At 56.4% G+C, this 18,712-nt stretch overlaps 1 protein-coding gene across 1 annotated transcript; it reads right to left on the minus strand.

The window, feature by feature from the left end:
- Positions 1-288: 288 nt before the first annotated feature.
- On the minus strand, positions 289-17,667 carry PEAR1 (platelet endothelial aggregation receptor 1). The gene is given in 23 exon segments (XM_070951192.1): positions 289-978; positions 1,830-2,039; positions 2,296-2,358; positions 2,963-3,056; positions 3,443-3,549; positions 3,720-3,932; positions 4,590-4,718; positions 4,938-5,066; positions 5,643-5,789; positions 5,957-6,059; positions 6,811-6,974; positions 7,378-7,498; positions 7,577-7,751; positions 7,912-8,124; positions 9,560-9,696; positions 9,945-10,068; positions 10,479-10,725; positions 11,036-11,128; positions 11,489-11,589; positions 11,712-11,819; positions 12,285-12,386; positions 17,125-17,142; positions 17,144-17,667. Coding segments are annotated over 23 exon segments (3,471 nt in total). The 3' UTR covers positions 289-829.
- Positions 17,668-18,712: the final 1,045 nt, after the last annotated feature.

An 18,712-nucleotide genomic window follows, 5' to 3' on the forward strand; every position in this document is an offset into this window, starting at 1 on the left:
GGGGCACAGGGAGACTTTTAAGATGAGCTACTTTATCACTCTTTTTTTGAAAGACAAAGCCGGGGTTGGGGTGGGCAGAGGCTGATTGGCATCTGGGCATGAAATCCATCGGCCTGGATGTGGGCAACGTATCTCAGGACCAGCAGCCAGATGGGCTCACTCTCTCCTTCACTCGCCAGGCCGCCAGGTTGGGGAGGGGGGCAGTTTTCAAAAGCGAGGCGGAGAAGGACAAACATCCAAAAGTTTTTATTAAGCTGTTGAAGGGACCCCAAGCAGCAGGAGCCCTCCTCCAAATGCTCTCTTTGGCCAGCCAAGTGACAGGGACCCCTCCTGGCTTAGCTCTGCCCCCATGCTGAGGGGTGCCAGGGGAGACAGCCCAGTCAAACCTCTGGGTCCCCTTTACTGAATGCAAATGGTGGGGAGTCCAAGAGGCCGGTGGACCTCGGAGGAAAGTTCCCAATGCAGCCGTTCTCCTTGGCTGGAAGGAAGCTGCAGGTCTCTCACCTGCAGGGAGGGGGGGTTGTCTTCCTGCGATGCCCCACCTGGCTACTCATAGCTTTTCCTGGAGGGACAAAGGCTTCCTCTGGGCACAGGGGGGAGCGGGAGAACAGGGGTGCAGAGTCCAGGCCAAAGGCTTGCTCCCCCCTCTCTTCAAAGCTCCCCAACACCCAAAGTCTGGCCAGGTCTCATCCGCTGGCCCTCTTCATGGAGGCTCTCTTCCCCCCCCACTTTCCATTGTTAATCTTGGCCAGAATGCACCGGTCATCCTGGATCTTAGTCCTTCCCAGGTGGATCATTTGGGAGAGGCAGCCGCGAGCAGGCAGAAGCCTCACCGGGCTTGTCTTCGGAGTGGAGGAGACGGTGGGTAGTGCCGGACCGGGGGCACATCATAGTGGCTGGGGATGTGGCTGTTTTTGGGGGAATCGTAGTGGTTGGGGGGCATGGCTGGAGTCGCCTGCAGGACGCCTTCCGCTGTGGCTAAAAGTGGGAGAGGAGAGGGGAAACAGAGGATGAGGGAAGATGAAGCTACAAATCAGCTGTCCTGCCACCGTCAGGCCCTTCCTGACTCCACACGGCTATCTCTAACCCATCATCCACACTGACCCATCCTGGTATTGAGGAAGGGTCCTGGGTGCAGAGGAGTTTCTCTTCCCTGACCCAAAGGGGTCAGGGAAGGAGATCTGCGACTCTGCAGGGCTGCCACATTCTCCCCCTCCCCATTTTTTTGAAAAAAGAAAGGAATCCTGGCTGCCAACTGGACACCGGCTTCTTTTGACCCCCAAAAGTTGCTTTGCCTCCATGAAAAGCCCCCTCGTTGCCTCTGAAACCCCCGAGAAAGATTTTCCCCTTCAAAAACCATCCACCACCTGCGGACTTCACCTCCCGTCTCATCCGCCAAAGTTTCTTTAACAAAGACGGACAGTTTTATTACGATTGTTACGATTATTTTAAGCTGATCACCATTAGTGAGGATCTTGTATTGTAACCTTAGGGTGTTGGGGGGTCTGAGTGGGTTTCTCTTTTGGAAAGACACCAGGCAATAAATGAAACTTGACCCTCCAGAGGGAGGCTTTGCTTCTAGGTGCAAACGCCACTCGGGCAGCCAAGGGAGTGGGCGGCACCCAGCCTTTATTCCAGTGGTGAAATTCAATTGTTTTGACTATTGGTTCTGTGGGCGTGGCAGGGGAAGGATACTGCAAAATCCCCATTCCCTCCCCAGGGGCCAGCCGGAGGTGGCATTTGCTGGTTCTCCAAACTGCCCAAAATTTCTGCTACCAGTTCTCCAGAACCTGCTGGATTTCACCCCTGCTTTATCCCCCGCCCCTCACCTGTGCCTTCCTCTTCCTTGGCCTCAGAGCTGCAGGAGGGGTCCTCGAAGAGGCTGATCTCCCGCTTCGAGGAGGGTGGGGATTTCATCTCCATGTAGCTGCCCTCTGGCCCCTTCCCCGCAGGGCTGGGACAGTCCTTGATGGTGGCGTAGGGGTTCTCGCTGCAGAGGGAGCTGTCGCTGCGACACCAGGGCGCTTCCTTGGCGTGCACTAGGGAGGGAAGAGGGCAGCCGTGGCTTTTGGTGTGTCCTGCAAGCACAGCCAACTGAAGGCTCAGCCCAACTTCCCTGGGATTGTGGGAACAGGGCAATGCTGGAGGACATCCTGGCTTGTTTTGGTGGACCAAGTAGGCTTCCAAGCAACCTCCCGTTCTCCAGCAAAGCAGGGACCATCACACGCCACCAGCTGCAGTACGTGAACCACCCAGCAGCTGCTCTCTGCCCAGTCCCCCTTCTTGACCCGTTACCTTGGCAGCGATATTTTCCAAGGCCATCAGTGTAGCTGCAGCTCCGGTCCAGGTAGCCTCCCACTGCGGAAGAGGCGGTGGGCCAATTAAGTGGGGTTTAAGGTGCACAAGGAGCAGGAGCTCAGCTTCTCCAAACAACTCTCTTTTTGTGGGATTTGGGGTCTTTTCCCATTTTCTCAAATCTTTATAAGAGATGGCTCTGGATCTCTTTGGAGGGGGTATTTGTGTCTGCCAGGAAGCGGGAGCTGCTCAGAATCCGCACGATTCTGCCATGTGGTGAAATCCAATTTTTTTTACTACCGGTTCTGTGGGCGTGGCTTGGTGGGTGTGGTGTGGCTTGGTGGGCATGGCAGGGGAAGGATATTACAAAATCCCCATTCCCTCCCCACTCCTGGGGGAAGGATATTGCAAAATCCCCATTCCCTCCCCACTGTGGGGCCAGCCAGAGGTGGTATTTGCCAGTTCTCCAAACTGCTCAAAATTTCAGCTACCGGTTCTCCAGAACCTGTCAGAACCTGCTGGATTTAATCCCTGCTTCTGGGGCTGCAGAGGAGGAGCTATTTGGGCCAAGGATTATGGATGAGGAGGTGGGATGCTTAAGGGGGCAAGCCAGTGTGGCGCTTTCCTCTCCCTGCCCCCCTTCAGAGGAGGACCTGCTGGCACTCACCGTGGGCAGGACTCCCCCGGCGGTGCTTCCAGTCGCTGGGCAAAGTGGCGTTGCAGTCGGCCCCATGCAGCCCTGACCAGTCCCGCTCCAGACTCTGCGGATTGGAGAAAACATTGGGTGTAAAAGTCGGGAGAGGAAGGGTAGCAGGAGAAGCCTCTGAATCAGGCAGAGCAGCCCCATTGAAAGGGGGGAGGGGGGAAAGGGGGCCACTAATTCCAAGAAAATCATGACCTCCAGTTCTAAACTGAGGAACATCAGCAGAAGGAAAAAGCTTGAAGTTTTGAATACTTAGTGCAGATTACAGGATAATCTGAAAGGAGCAGCTCTGGTATGGGTGCCCCTTGGATGTTGTCCACAGTCCACCCCTGCCTCTTTATGGCCATGGAGGGACCCCTCCCCCCTTATCAGGCAGAGACGGGTCTTTTCTCAAGGGGAGAAAAAGGGTCATTGGGGGTTGGGGCTGGAACAGGGGAGCCTCACCTTGCCAGGCTGATCGGAGCTGCTTGGGATGGTGAAGATGGGGGAGCAGGGCGAGAGGGTGTGGTAACTGGGGTTTGAATAATAATGGGTGTAATTGGGGGGCACATCTGGAAAGACAAGAGCCGTTGGCTTGAATTAGCATTCTTGGAAAGGCCCCGTGATTCGCACTTGTGTCAACCCGGGCACAGAGGTTGGCGCACTGCGGTTGCCCCTCCAAGGGGCGCTGTCCCTCTCCTCTTTTAACTTGGTCCCGACCCTCTTCCTGTGCCCAGCTCACCAGGGACGACATACTCCGAACTGTCCGTCCTGCCTGTGGTGTAGGCCACGGAGACATGTCGCTTCTCCTTCTCCTGACACCGCCGGTAGCAAAAGAAAAGGACCAGCACGGCTGCCAGCAAAGCGGCCAAGATGATGATGCCAATCACAGCCCCCAAGGAGGGGTTGGTGGCTGGCGAAGCGGGAACCATGGTGAGGGGGTGATCGGGACGGCCTGTGAATCATTTAATTGAGGAACACGGCAATTCGGACACAGATTCAGGAGCCAGGGTCAGCCCCGCCTGTCCAGAGACCATCCTGCCACATCTGTGCCTTCTGGATCAGGTGTCTCCAAACTTGGCAACTTTTAAGACTTGTGGACTTCAAGTCCCAAAATTCCTCAGTGGGTGCTGGCTGGCTGAATTCTGGGAGTTGAAGTCCACAAGTCTTAAACCTGCCAAGTTTGGGGACCCCTGCTCTGGATGGTCAAAGCTCCCAGAATTTAATTTCTGCTGCAGAGGGGCCCCTGGCACACCCCCTGGCACAACCTCCTCTTCTCTTTGAGGCTGGAGAGTCCTTGTCAATAGCATCTCCAGGAAGAGACAGGACAGAAAGAAAGAAAAAAGAAAAGAAAAGAAGAAAGAAAGAAAGAAAAGAAAGAAAAAGAAAGTGAAAGAAAGAGAAAGAAAGAAAAAAGAAAGAAGAAAAAGAAAGAGAAAGAAAGAAAGAAAAAGAAAGAAAGAAAGAAAGAAAGAAAGAAAGAAAGAAAGAAAGAAAGAAAGAAAGAAAAAGAAAAGAAAACCCAATTCTTGGTTATTTTCCCTTTGTTCGTTCCTGTGCCCAGGGCCCCCAAGAGGAGTCTGGAGAAGAGAGAACAGGATGTCACACTTACTGGTCTCACAGTGGGCACCGGTGTAGCCTGAGGGGCATGAGCAGGACCCTGTGCCTGGGTCACAGAGGCCCCCGTGCTGGCACTGGCACCGGGAAGTGCAATTATTGCCAAAGAAGCCGGAAGTGCAGCCTGCAAAAATATTGGATGCCTTGCATTCATGGATTGCACCAACCGAGAAAATGGCACTCGGAGAGTAAGGTGGGGATACCCCCAGAGGAGGCCCGAATGGCCCAGTCCTGGCCAGGGGGTCCAGTGGGAGACAGCCCCATTCCAGGACCCCTCCTCCACACCCCGGAAGAAGGGCGTTGTTGGATTTCTTGAGCTTGGCTTTGTGCCCATCTGACTCACGTCTTGCGCAGTTGCTGCCCGTCCAGCCAGGCGGACAGTCGCAGGAGCCGTCCACGGGGTGGCAGATGGAGTGATTGGCACACTTGCAGGGCACGGAGCACTTCTTGCCATAACGGCCCGGTTGGCAGGCTGCATTTAGGGCAGGAGGTGGTGAAGAGGGGAAGGGGATTGTGGTCAGTCTTTGGGCGGGGATGGCATGGCTTCGAAGAAGGGAGAGACCAGCCAGATTTCCATGTTTTGCCCTTAACAGCCAAGACTGGCACTTTAGAGAGGTTTTGGCAGAGAGATGGGAGATACGGAGATACGGAGGATTCCGGATCTGCGTACCTTCCGTCGCACGCTTAAGACGTTCCTATTCCAGCAAGCCGGCCTGACCTAAACTTCTCCGCTTTTAAATGGGAATTTTAAATTTGGTTTTAAATTATTGGGGTTTTAAATATGGTTCAGCCAAATTTATTTAATTTGTTTTATCTCTATTTTAAATTTTGTACTTTCATGTTTTATTTTTATGGCTGTTCACCGCCCTGAGTCCTTCGGGAGTAGGGCGGTATACAAATTCAATAAATACAAATACAAATACAAATACTGCAGTTGGCAAATGGGCTGTTTTTCCTCTGCCTGTCTCCCCCCCACAGCAGTTAAAATGGAGGCCTGGGGTCTCCAGAGGGGGGAGGTGATTCTGCTGCCCCAGAGAAGTTCACTTACGCCGCTGGCAGTTGGGCCCCCGGAAGCCTGGGGCACACTCACAGATGCCATCCTTGGGGGAACAGCTGGCCCCATTCTTGCAGGAGCACAGCTGGCGGCACTGCTCCCCCCACAGGCCCTCTGCACACAGCTGGCTGCAACGGGGTCCTGGGGAGAAAGAGAGGGTCCCCCACATCAATGGGGCTGCAGAGGCTTCTGGGCTCGGAAAAGAAGGATCTGAACGGACTATGCCAGCTCTGCCTGCCCATCCTTCAGCAGATGGGATTGTAGCCCTCCAGGTCTGCCTTAGCCCACCCACCCAGACCCCTCCTGACCTTTCCATCCAGGCAGGCAGCGGCATCGTCCGGAGACGGGGTCACAGCCAGCAGCATTTTCACAGGAACACTTCCGACCACATCCCAGGCCGTAGAACCAGCCCTGGGCAGGAACAAGGGTGAGAGAAGGAAGAGCAATGCTGGCTGGCAGCCCCCTGATTACTACTGGTGGCCAGAGGAACCAGAAGCGTCGCGAAGATACTGGCTGGAAAATAGTGAGCTCCAACGAGCTTCACGAAAATCCAGCCAGACAAACCGCTGTCGGGGAGTCTTCGGACCGGAACCATCTTGGAGGGATGGGGGAGAAAGAGAGGCGCCTCGGAAGACCAAGAGGAACAGGCAAGTTCTTCAAAGGGTTGGAGGCAGCTCTTTGATCTGGCGGCAGGGGTACTGGCCATTCAAACGACCGCTCTAAACCGGGGCAACCGGACTAAGATTTGTGCAGGAGCCCATGTTACCGGGTGAGTGATTGGCCAACTCAACAGGTAAGAAGAAAAAATTTGAAAGCTTAAAAGAGGTCCCAGCGAGAAATAAGTGGCTAATTGGCACTTGGGAATTTAAAGTGAAGAGAAAAATAAAAAGGAACCTAAAAGATGACTACTGGTGGACTGATTGCTATCGGGGTTCTAGGGTCTTCTGCTTGACTAGACAGGGGCATGGACTAGAAGACTTCGAAGGTCCCTTCCAACTCAGATGTTCTATTCTGACTTCCCCACTCAAGACCTGGTCACGGCCACCACCAGGCACGTCTTCCCTAGGAACGCTGCCCTTGGGGGCAACCCAGAGACAGACCCTTCGAGGACTATAGGCCCAAGACCCAGATGGGCTGGCATCCAAGCTCTTTGCCCTCTTACCGGGCATGGCTGTGTGCACTGGCTGCCTTGCCACCCAGCTACGCAGGTGCATCCTCCGTCGATGGGATCACAGGTTGCTCCGTTGGCACAGAGGCAGGTTTGGTTGCAACCGCCCCCCCAGGTGCCTGAAGAGCAGGGGGCAGAACAGTCTACTCCCTGCCAGCCTGGAGGGGAGGAGAAGAGACAGAGGGGGAGAGATTCACAGGAGGCCTCGTGTGCAGCGACTGGTGTGAGTTCTAGATTCTTTGCGCACTCCTCCTCTCACGCAAGCAGTTGGAACTCACAAAGGAAGGTATCTCCCATCCCAGCAGCTCATGGATGGCCCATCTTCCCAGGTAGACCACACAGGGACATAGCCAGGTGAGCTAATTCAACCTTATTGTAAAGCTCCAATAAGAGACTCTTGCCAATCTGAAAGTACAATTCTCCCAAGAAGAGGTTCCCTTCTGAGCCTCTTTCCCTGCCCATTATGCAGCTGCGGTCTCAACCATCTTTTATCTGTCTGTTCCCCAGGTAGCATCACTTTGCCCACTTCCCAAGGTCTTACCCATCCCAGTCATGTCCTACCTTCCTTGCAGAAACAGGTCCCATCCACAAGAGAACAGCCCAAGGCGTTATGGCAGCTGCACTCCTGAGAGCAGTTCACCCCAAAAGTGTCACCCAGGCAGGGGCTGGAACAATGCTTGTCCTGCCCAAGGTAAAAGTAGTCAGGTGATCCTGCTGAGCCCCAGAAAATGCCCCCCTCCAGACTCCAAGAGGCACTCACTGTATAGCCTGGTGGGCAGCTGCAGTGCCCCGTCTCGCCATCACAAGTGCCCCCGTTCAGGCACAGGCAGGGATCCTGACATCTGAGGCCATGGGATCCATGGGGACACGTCTCGTTGCAGTATAGGCCAGCCCATCCTGCCTTGCAGGCACATTCTCCAGAGATGGGATGACAGCTGTGGGGACAAGCCGAGAAACGATGCCCGTCCAGTGGGCTTATCTTGAGGAACCTGATTTCCCTACTGGGACCACTCCAATCTATCCCATCCACCGTGGGGGGGGGGGGAGGCAGGCTGGACAAGTGCCTCACGGAAACATGGGGGCCTCTGGACTGACCTCTGCGTGTGCTGAGGATCACAGAGACAAGGAAGCTGGCAGCTGATGCCGTACAGCCCGGGGAGACATTTCCGCTCCTCGCAGCGGCTACCATAGAATCCGGCTTCACACAAGCAGCCCCCACTGATGTGAAAACAGTGGCCCCCGTTGGTGCAGTCACAGGTCTCGTGGCAGTCCTGGCCGTATTTGCCGATGGGACATTTCTCGCGGCATCTTGGGGAGAAGCAGGAGGGTGGAGAACAGAAAATACAACATCTGCCAACATCGGTCAACTGCAGTGCTGGTCTAGAATGCCAGTCTGAGAGCATGGCTTGTGTCAACCCATAAAATGGGGGTGGGTGGGTGGGGGACATCTGTCACAAGCCCACCACCACCACTGCAAGAGGTCTCCTTGACCTTGATCATGCCAAGCCCAAGGAACCAAGAAGGAGACGTGGAGTTACTTCTGAGTAGTTCTTTATAGTTGTTTGCTTACAGACAGAATCTTGCCAGACTAAAGCAATTATCCGCATAGCTGTAGAGCTGCTCTGTGAATGGCTAGGGAGGGTCCACCTTCGCCCTCTTCCTGCCTACCAGAGATTCCAAGCTCTGCCCTCTCTTTGCCCTCTGGGAAGCAGCCCCTCCCTCCTCTGGTTTACATTCCACCACAGATCTGCAGGGAATTCTCTCCAAGACGGGCTTGGTTTGGTGTGGCTGCCAACAGCGTTGCACAACCTTTAAGAGAGCCATAAGTGCTCTCCTCAGCTCTTCCACATCCTCCTCAGAGTCGGAGTGGCTGCTTCAATCTTCCCCAGGAGCATCTCCCTCTGCCTTCCCCATTGTTTGCAATTCCTGGACAGCAGCGGCAGCGTTTCCTTCCTCTTACAGTTTAGGGGAAACATGGACTCGTCCGTTAACCACAGCCAACATAATTGGCCAGGGGCTTCCTGGATGAAGTCTGACCAGGTTTACAAAGGGCCATTGCTACTTTTGGCAGAGATGGGGTGATTGGCCTTGGCAGATGGGTGTGATGCTGCCGGGGAAGAGAGCCCAGTCAATGACAACTGCAGCTGGGCAGAAACCGCCACGGGGGGCCATGGGGGATCATGCCAGGCATCGGGTGGCTAGCGCAGCTAAAGACAGGAGGTCAGTTTGGTGGGAGGAGAACCCTCCCCTTGGGGGAGCCTTGCAGGCCACGGAGCAGATCTCCGAAACAGATGCGTAACACACGTCCAGTAAAGGAGGGCCCTTCATCCCTACGGAAAACGGTTTCCTTCTCAAGCTGCAGCTATTGTTAGGAAGTTTTTGGAGGAATGTACCTTTTTTGTACTGGAATTGTGTGTCCTGCACAAAGGAGAATGAGCATTCTCTTGTGGGACCTTCTGATTTTAGATTATCTTAGCTCTGTTGTTAGTGTGAAATGTCCCAGGTTCTCCCGTATCTTAGCTTCCACTTCCTGAAGATCTTTGTGAACCTTCTTTGAACTTGTTCCAGCTGGTCTGGATCCAAGGCCCAGATGCCCGACTTGAGAAGTGGAATTGGGTCACTTCCTTACGGAGAATCGGAAATGAGACGCCTGCCATCCTCAGCAGGCTGGCGGCCTGTGAAGACCATCATGAGGACTGACAAGGCCCTACAAAGACCCCCACACTGCAGAGAGGTTACTCACTCCTCTCCCAGGTAGCCTGGCGCACACCGGCACTGGCCCGAATCAGGATCGCACTGGCCTCCATTGTGGCACCGGCACTCTTCCTGGCAGCTGGAACCGAAACGCCCAATGGGACACCGGGTGGAGCAGATGTCACCCTGTGGGGGGGAGAGCCGTCAGAAACTGCCTGGAGGGAGATTCAACCAACAACATGTGTCCAAATGCCAAGGAGATTTTGTCACATGGAACTGTGTGGTCAGACAGTCCTCCCTCCATTCCGTGTCTCTGTTCCCATCAATAGGAAGGTAGAATCGATTTTTTCCAGCCCCTCTGCAAGGGGTTGGAGGAGGCTTCTGGTTCAGAGGTTAGAGGTTGGGGGTCCACCTCCCTGTCCCTGCCCACCTACCATCCATCCAGGAGGGCAGGCACATTTGCTGGAGGAGGGAGGATGGCAGACCCCCCCGTTCTGGCAGGGGCAGTAGGCTGGGCACTGGACTCCGTGGGTGCTGTTGGGGCAGAGAATCTCGCAGCTGGAAGAGAGAGGGAGGAGAGTCCACAGGATGGGCTCAAGGCCACCAAGCTCATTGGGATCCACCTCAGGAGGAAGTGAACCTCTCAGAGACCCATTTTTTGTCCAAGCCTGCTATGGACAGTCAGAACAGCCCCTCTTAGACCTTCCCCCCAAGGTTTCACCCACGCAGCTGGACAAGACTTAAGTTTGTCTAGATGGGATCCCTAAAGTACATTACAGCCCCTGGTCCAATGTAGGGGAAGCTATTTCAGGGAGGCCAGTTAGTTGCTCTCCTGCAATTTCTGGTGCTGAAAAACTCACCAGCGGTGTTGCTCAGATGCCCCATGTCCCTGGTGCCACCAGCCCCTCGCTCTGCCCCCCAGAATGCCCCCAACTCAGCATTTCTGCCTTGCCTTCCCCACTACTCACTGGGGCCCCGCATAGCCGGGAGAGCAGAGGCAGGCGCCGTCCAGGTGGTTGCAGCCCGCTCCATTCTGGCAATGGCAATCCAGCTGGCATCCTTGGCCGTAGGTCCCTGTGGCACAGGGCTCCTGGCACTCCTGCCCACGGTAGCCAGGGGGGCAAGCACAGGCCCCAGTCAGGGGGTCACAGATGCCTCCGTTCAAGCACGTGCAGGGGCTTTGGCAGTTGGGCCCCCAGGATCGGTCGCTGCACTCTGGAGAGGAGAAAAAGAGGGTGTGGAGTCCTGCAGGTCTCCTGGGGCCTTGATCCAACCTGCTTCCAGGATCATCGGCTGCCATCCTGGGAAGGCCAGGCGGCTCGGTGTCCCCTCACCCCAAATCTACCTCAGCCAAGTGCCCTGAACGAGCAGGTCTAGGCAAGGGGAAGGCCTGGCCAGTATCTGCCCAAAGGCTGCTCTAGTGAGCCAGCCAGCCCCTCTGTTCTCTGACCCCCCCGCCATGGCCCCCAGGTCTTTCTTTCTGGACTCTGGGCCCTCAGGACTGGCTCAAAGGGGGGGGCCTCACCACTGGAGCAGTCGGTGCCCCTCCAGCCTTGCTCGCACTGACACTGGTCTGGAGCCACACACCGGCCATGCACGCACTCCTGGGCACACCGAGCTGCAGCCGAGAGTGGGGAAAGGGAGCATCACCTGCCAGTCCCTCCACGACCTGCAGAACTGCTTCCCCCAGGACTTCAGGGGGTAAGCAGAGAATTAAAGGCTCCCACCCCTCCTGAGCTCAACCCCAGGACGGGATGAGAAATCCAGGCTGTTTGCTCAACAGAAATGCAGAAACCGCTTCCAGGAACTTTTGATATTTCCCAGACTACCCTCTGGCCCTGAGGGATCTCCTAGTGGTCTCCCATCCCATCCCTTCCCAGGCCTGGCCCTGCTTGGCTTCCTGAGGCTGTGTGTGCAGACAGTCTCTCCTTCTGCAGTGGCTCAACAGGAGGGAATTGTTGTGGGGAGATGGGCTTACGGACACAGGCGTCACTGCTCTCGTAGAACCCCTCACAACAGTGATGGCGCCTTCGATAGTCCACTTTGACACCTTGCCGGTAGGCTGTCTTGTACAGGACTCTGAAAGCACCAAGAGAAAAGGCCGCTGGGCACCGGAAGAGACCGGGACTCCATGCCACAGCCCAGCCTCGGGTTCCCCCTTGTCAATGGGGGGAGTTCAGGTGGGAGGGCTCTGTGCTCACCTATACTGAGGGCAGGTCTTTGCCCGTAGCCACGCCGGGCTTTTGCAGGGCTCCTTGGACTCCTGGACGAAGGGCTGCACGAAGGACTCTTTGGAGACGGTGGTGAAACTAGGGGGAACAACAGCAGCTTGAATTGGGGGCAGGGGTTCGGCCATCGCGTGCCCACCTCTTAAACACAGGGGGCTGACATGCCCAGGATGAGGGGAGAAACGGGGAAAGGAGCACTTCCCCCAAAAAAATATTTTTGGAGAAATGGCCTCTTCCTAAAGAAATGGGGAGGGGATACACTGAGTCCACCTCCCTCTTTGCATTCCAGGCCCCTTGCCTTGCGAGGAGTCTCACCCGGGGGTGAAAGCTACTTACTTTCCTTACCGGTTCGGAAGTGCACATGCCACACGCGTGTGCTCACTTCGCTCGTGTGCATCACATGCACACGCAGCACATGCGCAGAAGGTAAAAAAAAACACATTACTTCCTGGTTAAAACCAGGAAATAACGACACCTGGACGGGATCGCCGAGCCAACTGTGACGATGGCTACCGGATGGCCGAGAGCGTTTCACCCCAGTCTCACCTTTCCCAGTAGCTGCAGACGTTGGGGTCATTGGAGCTGAGCAACAGGGCCCGATCCAGCTGCAGCCACAGCACCAGCAGGGAGTAACAGTAGGCCATCATCCTAAGAAAGGGGTTTATGGTGATTGTAAAGGCATTTGATTTCACACCACCTGACTTTGCCCTCCCTTCCCGGGGGCATCTTTCCAGCATGATGTCCACAAACACAGGGATGTCCGTGCAAAAACAGGAAACACGCAGAGCCGGGGTTTTCTCGGTGGTGGGGCTGCGATCCAAGCCGGAGCCACACCGAGACCCCAAACGTTCCCGTCCTTGGAACAGTCTCCCCACGGAACAGGACAGAACCCAGAATCTGTCCTGTTCAGGATCAGGGAACCACATCTGAATGATGTGGTTCCCTGTGGGGACTGGAGATGCTCAAGTGGCCTGGGTGAAACTTCCGTCCAGCCACTGCGGAAGACCTGAGATGCGGAGGCTGCGTCAACAAAAAATCAGGTTTCCCTTCTTCTTCTTTGTTCCCCTGGTTCCTTCAGTTCCAAAGTCCCAGCTTAGAGATACGGAGAAGCTTTCCGTTGGAAAGAAAAGCGGGAAGACCATCCTGGCTGTGAAAGGCGGCCACTGCAATTTTAAGCTCAAAGCCCCCTCCCCCCCTTTCACAAACTTAATTCTGCAACTGTGGAATCTTTTTCCTAAGCCCAGGCCTGACCACTGACCCCAGTCAGTTTCTCACGGCTTGAGACTGCCGGCGGTTTTCTACATAGGAAAAGTTGACTCGCTTGGATGGCGCCAAGCAAGCTCCTGTTACCAAACATCGATTCCCACCGCTGGCAGTGAAGGAGTTAAGCCTCCTCCCCTCTCTGGACGTGCTCCCCCTGTTCCCCCCTCCCCTTTGGCAACAGGGCAGAGAAGCATCCATCCACTCCGTCCAATTCCCTTCAGTCCCCTTTGCTGAGGCAGCAAAGTTTTGCAACCCCTTCCTGGCTGTTCCCAGGTCCCTCCTACTGCCGTGGGCTGGGTCTCTCAGGAGAGGGGAAAACATGGGGAGGGGAGGGGAGGGGAGGGGAGGGAGAGACGGCCTGGGCCTCCCTCTTCTGCACTCCTCCCAAAATTTGCACCCAAATGTCTGAAGACCCATCTCTGCCCAATGACCTGGGGAGTTTCACAGAAATGCACTCAGAAGCAGGGCAGAACCAGAGGCAAGGGTTGAGGGACCCCCTGGCACCCAAAACCCAGCAAAAGTCAAATCCTGCCATCTGTGGAGACCCCCTGGCTGGCCAACCAGGTTCCTCCTCTGCCAAGAAAAGCCAAGGAGGGCCAGTTTGCTCGGCCTTCCCGCCAGTCCAGAGACCACCCATGTCTCCAGGAACATGCAGAGGAGGAGAAGGAGAGCCCCCCCCCATTGCTTGCAAATTTGGAAGCAGGGGAGTCCCTGGGGAGGGGCGGGCTGCTTGGATAGCAACCCAAGACAGGCTGGGCTGTTTGGAGGCTTCTCCTCCAAGTCTTGGGGAGCCTGTGGCAGCCCACGCACGTCTTTGCAAGCAGGACCAGGCTCCAGTCCAGGGCCCTTCTTCGAAAGGCCTGCTGGGGCTGCCCCCCCACGCCCCACATCCAGCCCATCTGAAGTCTTTCAACCAGGAAGGAATCCCGTTCTAACTTTTCTAGCGAGGGTGTCACTCCCACAGCTGGAGCTGCGTGAAGCTCGGCAAAGGCCCACAGCTCGCTCTCTTCCACCTTGCCAAGACCCAGCCCCTCTCCCAAAACAGGTGGGGCTCCCTTTGCCCCCCTGCCAGTCCCTGGATGGGGCTCATCTGGGGAGGGAGGGAGAGAGAGAGAGAGGGAGGGGGAGGGAGGGGGAGGGAGGGAGAGAGAGGGAGGGGGAGGGAGGGAGGAAGAGGGTGGAGGGAGAAAGAGGGAAAGAAAGAGGGAGGGAGGGAGGGAGAGAGGGAGGAAGAGAAGGAGGGGGAGGGAGAGAGAGAGGGAGGGGGAGGGGGAGGGAGAAAGAGGGGGAGGGAGGGAGAGAGAGGGGGGAGGGAGGGAGGGAGGACAGAGAGAGAGAGAGAGAGAGAGATGCGTTGCTCCTCAGCCTGGCTGCAAACAGGAAATGACCCTGATGCTCTGCAGATGGAGAGTGTGGGAAAGGGAGCTGATCTCCCCTTTGCAAGCCAGGACCTCCCGACACCCCCCACCCCGCATCTGTGGGGCAGGCAGAAAGGAGGACAGCCATGCCGCCTCACCTCAGGAAGGAGGCAGTCCCTGGATGGTCGGAGGCAGAGCAGGATGGGACTTGGCTTGTACTGGATGGGGGACCACCAAGTGATCTTAGGGCTGTGGGGTAGAGCAGGAGGCTGAAAAACAGTCCGCAAGAAGACGCGGCTGGTGCCGAGGGAAGTAAAGGCTTACTATGACCAGAACTACAGCAATGTGTGTGCATAGTAAGTTGCTTTGCCTGCCACTTGTGTGTAATTGCACAGAGAAGTCCCAATCACCACTGCTCTGCACCTCCATTTCTGCAGGCAGGATAAGCTACAGAAAGAATAAACGGGGTACTTTAACACCCCACAGAGCAAGGAAAATCTGGGTGGGCAGAACGTTGATTGTTGGGATTTCAGAAGAGACAGAAGGGAAACTGGGGGGGCTGCCTCCCCCAAACGCACGGGACGGCGAGCCTCAATCTGCAGCTGGAAGGCGTGGCTGTGAGGCCTGTGCTGAGCCCCTGCAGGGCCTGTGGGGGGTGGGGGGGTTGCGGGGGTGGGAGGGAACAAGGCGAGGCAAGAGCAAAGCTGGTTTGAGTTAAAGCTGCAGCCTGGAGCATCCCTGCGTGGGAAGTGGAGGAAGCCAGAATGGACTTGATTGCAGGGGAGATTTCTCGGAAGACGAGGGGGATGACTTGGGGGCTGCAAGAGCCCACCCTGGGCTCCCCTCCTCCTTGCCCCATCATGGATGGGGCCTGTTTGGCCAGGGGGTGGGGGTGGGGGTGAGCTTGCAAGCCCTGATCTCTCCAGGGTCTCAAGTGCTTCGGAAACAAGACCCAAATGGACCCAAAACAGCAGGAATGGGCACAGCATGCCAGCGGAAGGGAGGGCACCCGGCAGCCGACTCACAATCGGCTCCTCTGCAAACTCAGCCCTGGCAGAGTGGCGATTGGAGGCCGCCTGGGAGCTGTTTGCTGAAAGGAGGCTCTGCCCCTCAGAAGAGGGGACTCCAGTCCTGGGTTCAAGGCCCGGGGAAGAGCGTGGAGGATGGTGTTTCCCAGGGCTTCGGTTCGGAGGGAGACGCTTTGAAATCCCAGGGCCTCCTCGTCCGTCCCCCCTGCAGCTGCCTCGACGTCTGGGCCGGTCCCCATGACTTCATTGCAGGAAAACGCCCCATTCAGGCCACAGCAGGAGAGGAAAGAGGCAAGAGATTGGCAGGAAAAGGGTGTTTGCCAAGCACACACAACAAGGGCAGGCATGGTGGGAGGCATGACATCTCAGGTGTTTCAGTTCACAGCCTGGAACGGGTACCCCAGAGGGCTGCCAGACGAGTCCCCATCCCCAAACGGCAATAGAACAATGGCTCTGCCACCAATTTTAAAATCCCCCCCTTCTCCCCAAATGCCACGGGGTGCCAGCCCCTGTTCTGAAGGCCGGAGAGGGGCAGGAGATATCCTCCTTGCTCCTCCCTCCTGGCCTCCCCTCTTTCCTGCCCCACAGATAGAAAGCCCCTGTTTTACACCCCCCAAAGCCTCATCGGACTCCCGTCCGGCTTCCTGTTTATCAGAAAGGAGCAAGGAGGGACGTCAGCCAAAGGTGGCCGGGCGAGGCTTTGAAAGGCACGCTGGACCTCTGCTCTGCAAGGGTCTCTCTGGGCTCCCCTGCCCACATCATGCTTGCAATGGGGAGAAACCCAGAAACGGGCTGGTAAAGAGAGCAGATTGAGAGGTGGGGCCAGACCTTCGTCCTGGGACCCCCTTTCAGTCTGCTAATTTTGCTCCTTCACAGTCTAGCCAAGTTCACCTAACCCAGTTCTCAGCCAAAATAACCTAAAACACCCCCCTCCTTCCCTCCTGCTCTTTGCAGCCCCCCCCCCCCCCGGTGATCCACAGGGGAAGCAGGTCCCTCTCTCGGGGCTGATCTGCAGAAGGACTGGGCAGAGCTTTCCCCCTGGCCAGTTAGTGCCTGTGGTTTCCTCAGAGTCCTGCTGCCCAGAGATAAGGCCTTCTGGTGACCTCGCTGGGCATTTTTAGATGGCACGTCAAACTAACCCTTCGCCACAAACACAAACCTTCATCTAGGAAACGGCTGAATTTTCAATGGATGAGTAATGGATGGTGGAGGGAATTGAACCCAGGACTTCCTCGACCCCACCCAGCCCAGTCGGGCACGGAAGCTATTTGCTAGGATTTGAGGTAGAAGGCAAAGAGGATCCCTGGGGGGCCCTGAGAAAGATGGAATGGCTTAAGGGCGCAGCTCCAGAGGTGCCAAAGCTTTCACCAGCCCTGTGTCAGCTTCTCTGTCCGTTCACATGTACAACATTGTCATCCATTCTGGCTTCAAACAAGCAGCTCTTTGAGAGACTCCTGTGGCTCTGAGCAGAGACCCCCCAAGGGGGTCGAGGCCCAAGGCTTTGGAGAAAAACACAACTTCACAGAAGGGAAAGGAAATTATTCTACCTAACATGCCAAAAGTTCCAGCTCTGTCTGCTTTGGGGAGGACAGTCTCCTGGGGGGTGGCCAAGGCAAGGGCAGTCCATCCAGATGCCCCTTCCAAGCTGGCCAGGGGGAAGCCCTGCACTCTGTTCTGGTTGGCAGCTGAGCTCTGTGCCCAGGCATTGCGGTCTCCAGGTTCACCCCCAAATCTTACCTCCTTGAGCTTCTGTGGGGTCCACCCAAAGGCAGTGGTGGGGGTGGGGGTGCCGGCGGTGGGCTGCTCGTCCTCACTGCTCCTCACCCAGGAGCCCCTCTTGTCCAGCAAGAGGCCGAATCCAGCCCCAGCCTCGGAGGAGGACTGAGAGGGGCATCCGGGCCCTTCAGGGTCTTCCCAGGCTGAGTTGGGTGGCCGAGCGCAAGAGAAGTGTGAACATGCAATCGGAGAGGAGGGGGGACAGCGAGGCAGGAAGGGGCCGGGTTCAGCTGGCGCCTTCAGGAAGCTTTGACGAGGAAGCTGAATGGAGAGAAACAGCAACAGCAACAAAAAAATAGTAATTTTCTTTGGCAAGAAAGCCAAAATGTTTGGAACACGCAAACTCTGTCCTGAGAAGCTTGCCTGAAAGCAGCCCAGCAGTCGGAGTGCAAGATCTGGGGTGGCCCAGGGACCATCGGGGGTGGGGGGTGGGGGGGTACAGAGCCCCTCCCCCATCCTGCGGAGCAACGGACGGTAGAGAGGCTGGATGTTGGGGCCACCCATCCTGCCTCAAACCTAGCACTGTGCAGAAACTGTGATCCAAAAAGGTGCCTTGATCCATGGAATTAAATGTGTAATAGTTCAGCAAAACTTCCTTGCAGCTGCAGCTGAACATGGGGGGAAACCAGTGGGGTCAGGAGCCCCCTCCCCAAAGACAAAGTGGAAGCAGAGGCCCCACCAAAGACCTAAACCATGTGGATTCTTCCCAGTGAAGCTTCTGCATCTCTCAAGTATTTTAAGAAGCTCAGTGGTTGACACTGGGTGGGCGGAGATCATCAGGAATTCGGGGAGGGGGCTTTTCCGAGGGCCGATGGAAGGAAAAATGCACACAAACAGGGCTGCCCTTTAAGAATTGCTAGAGCTCAGCACCGGGAACAGCTCCCAACCCCTGTGCTCGGAGGAGGCAGAGTGCCAGTCAGCCAAGACCCCTTTTGGGAAACATGACGTCCCCAATTCTCCCCTCTTGCTGGGGTCCTCTGAGAGGAGTGGTGGTCTCTCAGAGGCGGCTGCTGTGAAGGGAGGGGCCGGGATTGGTGGAGGGCGGGAAGGAGAGGTGATGGGGCTGAGGGCTACAACCAGTGGCCTCGGCCTCCACCAGGGGGCAGCAGAGACCCTTGGCCACCCCAGACTATGCCAACCTGCCTGGCATCCCAGAGACTCCGTACCAGTTGAGCTGAACCCTGGAGATGATGCCCGCACCCACATTTATAGGGTCTCGGTCTGTGAAAATATCTATAGACCCCTCGCATCCTGGACATAAACTGTTTCAACTCCTACCCTCAAAACGACGCTATAGAGCAGTGGTCCCCAACCTTTTTATCGCCGCGGACCAATCAGCCTTTGATAATTTTACCGTGGCCCGCTGAGCGCGCGCAGGGGTGGGGGCTTTGGGCCACACGTGCGTACCTGCGCGGGGCTCTCTTCCCTGGAGCCTTTGCGCACGGCCCAGGAGCTTTTGCGCACGGCCCAGGAGCCTTTGCGCTGCAGCGTTCATGTCCCCCGGCCGCTGCGCGGCCCGGTGCCAGGTACTCCACGGCCCGGCACCGGT

This window comes from Pituophis catenifer, unplaced genomic scaffold, assembly GCF_029215685.1.
Source record: "Pituophis catenifer annectens isolate HBS135680 unplaced genomic scaffold, rPitCat1.0.hap2 SCAF_10, whole genome shotgun sequence".
NCBI lineage: Eukaryota > Metazoa > Chordata > Lepidosauria > Squamata > Colubridae > Pituophis > Pituophis catenifer.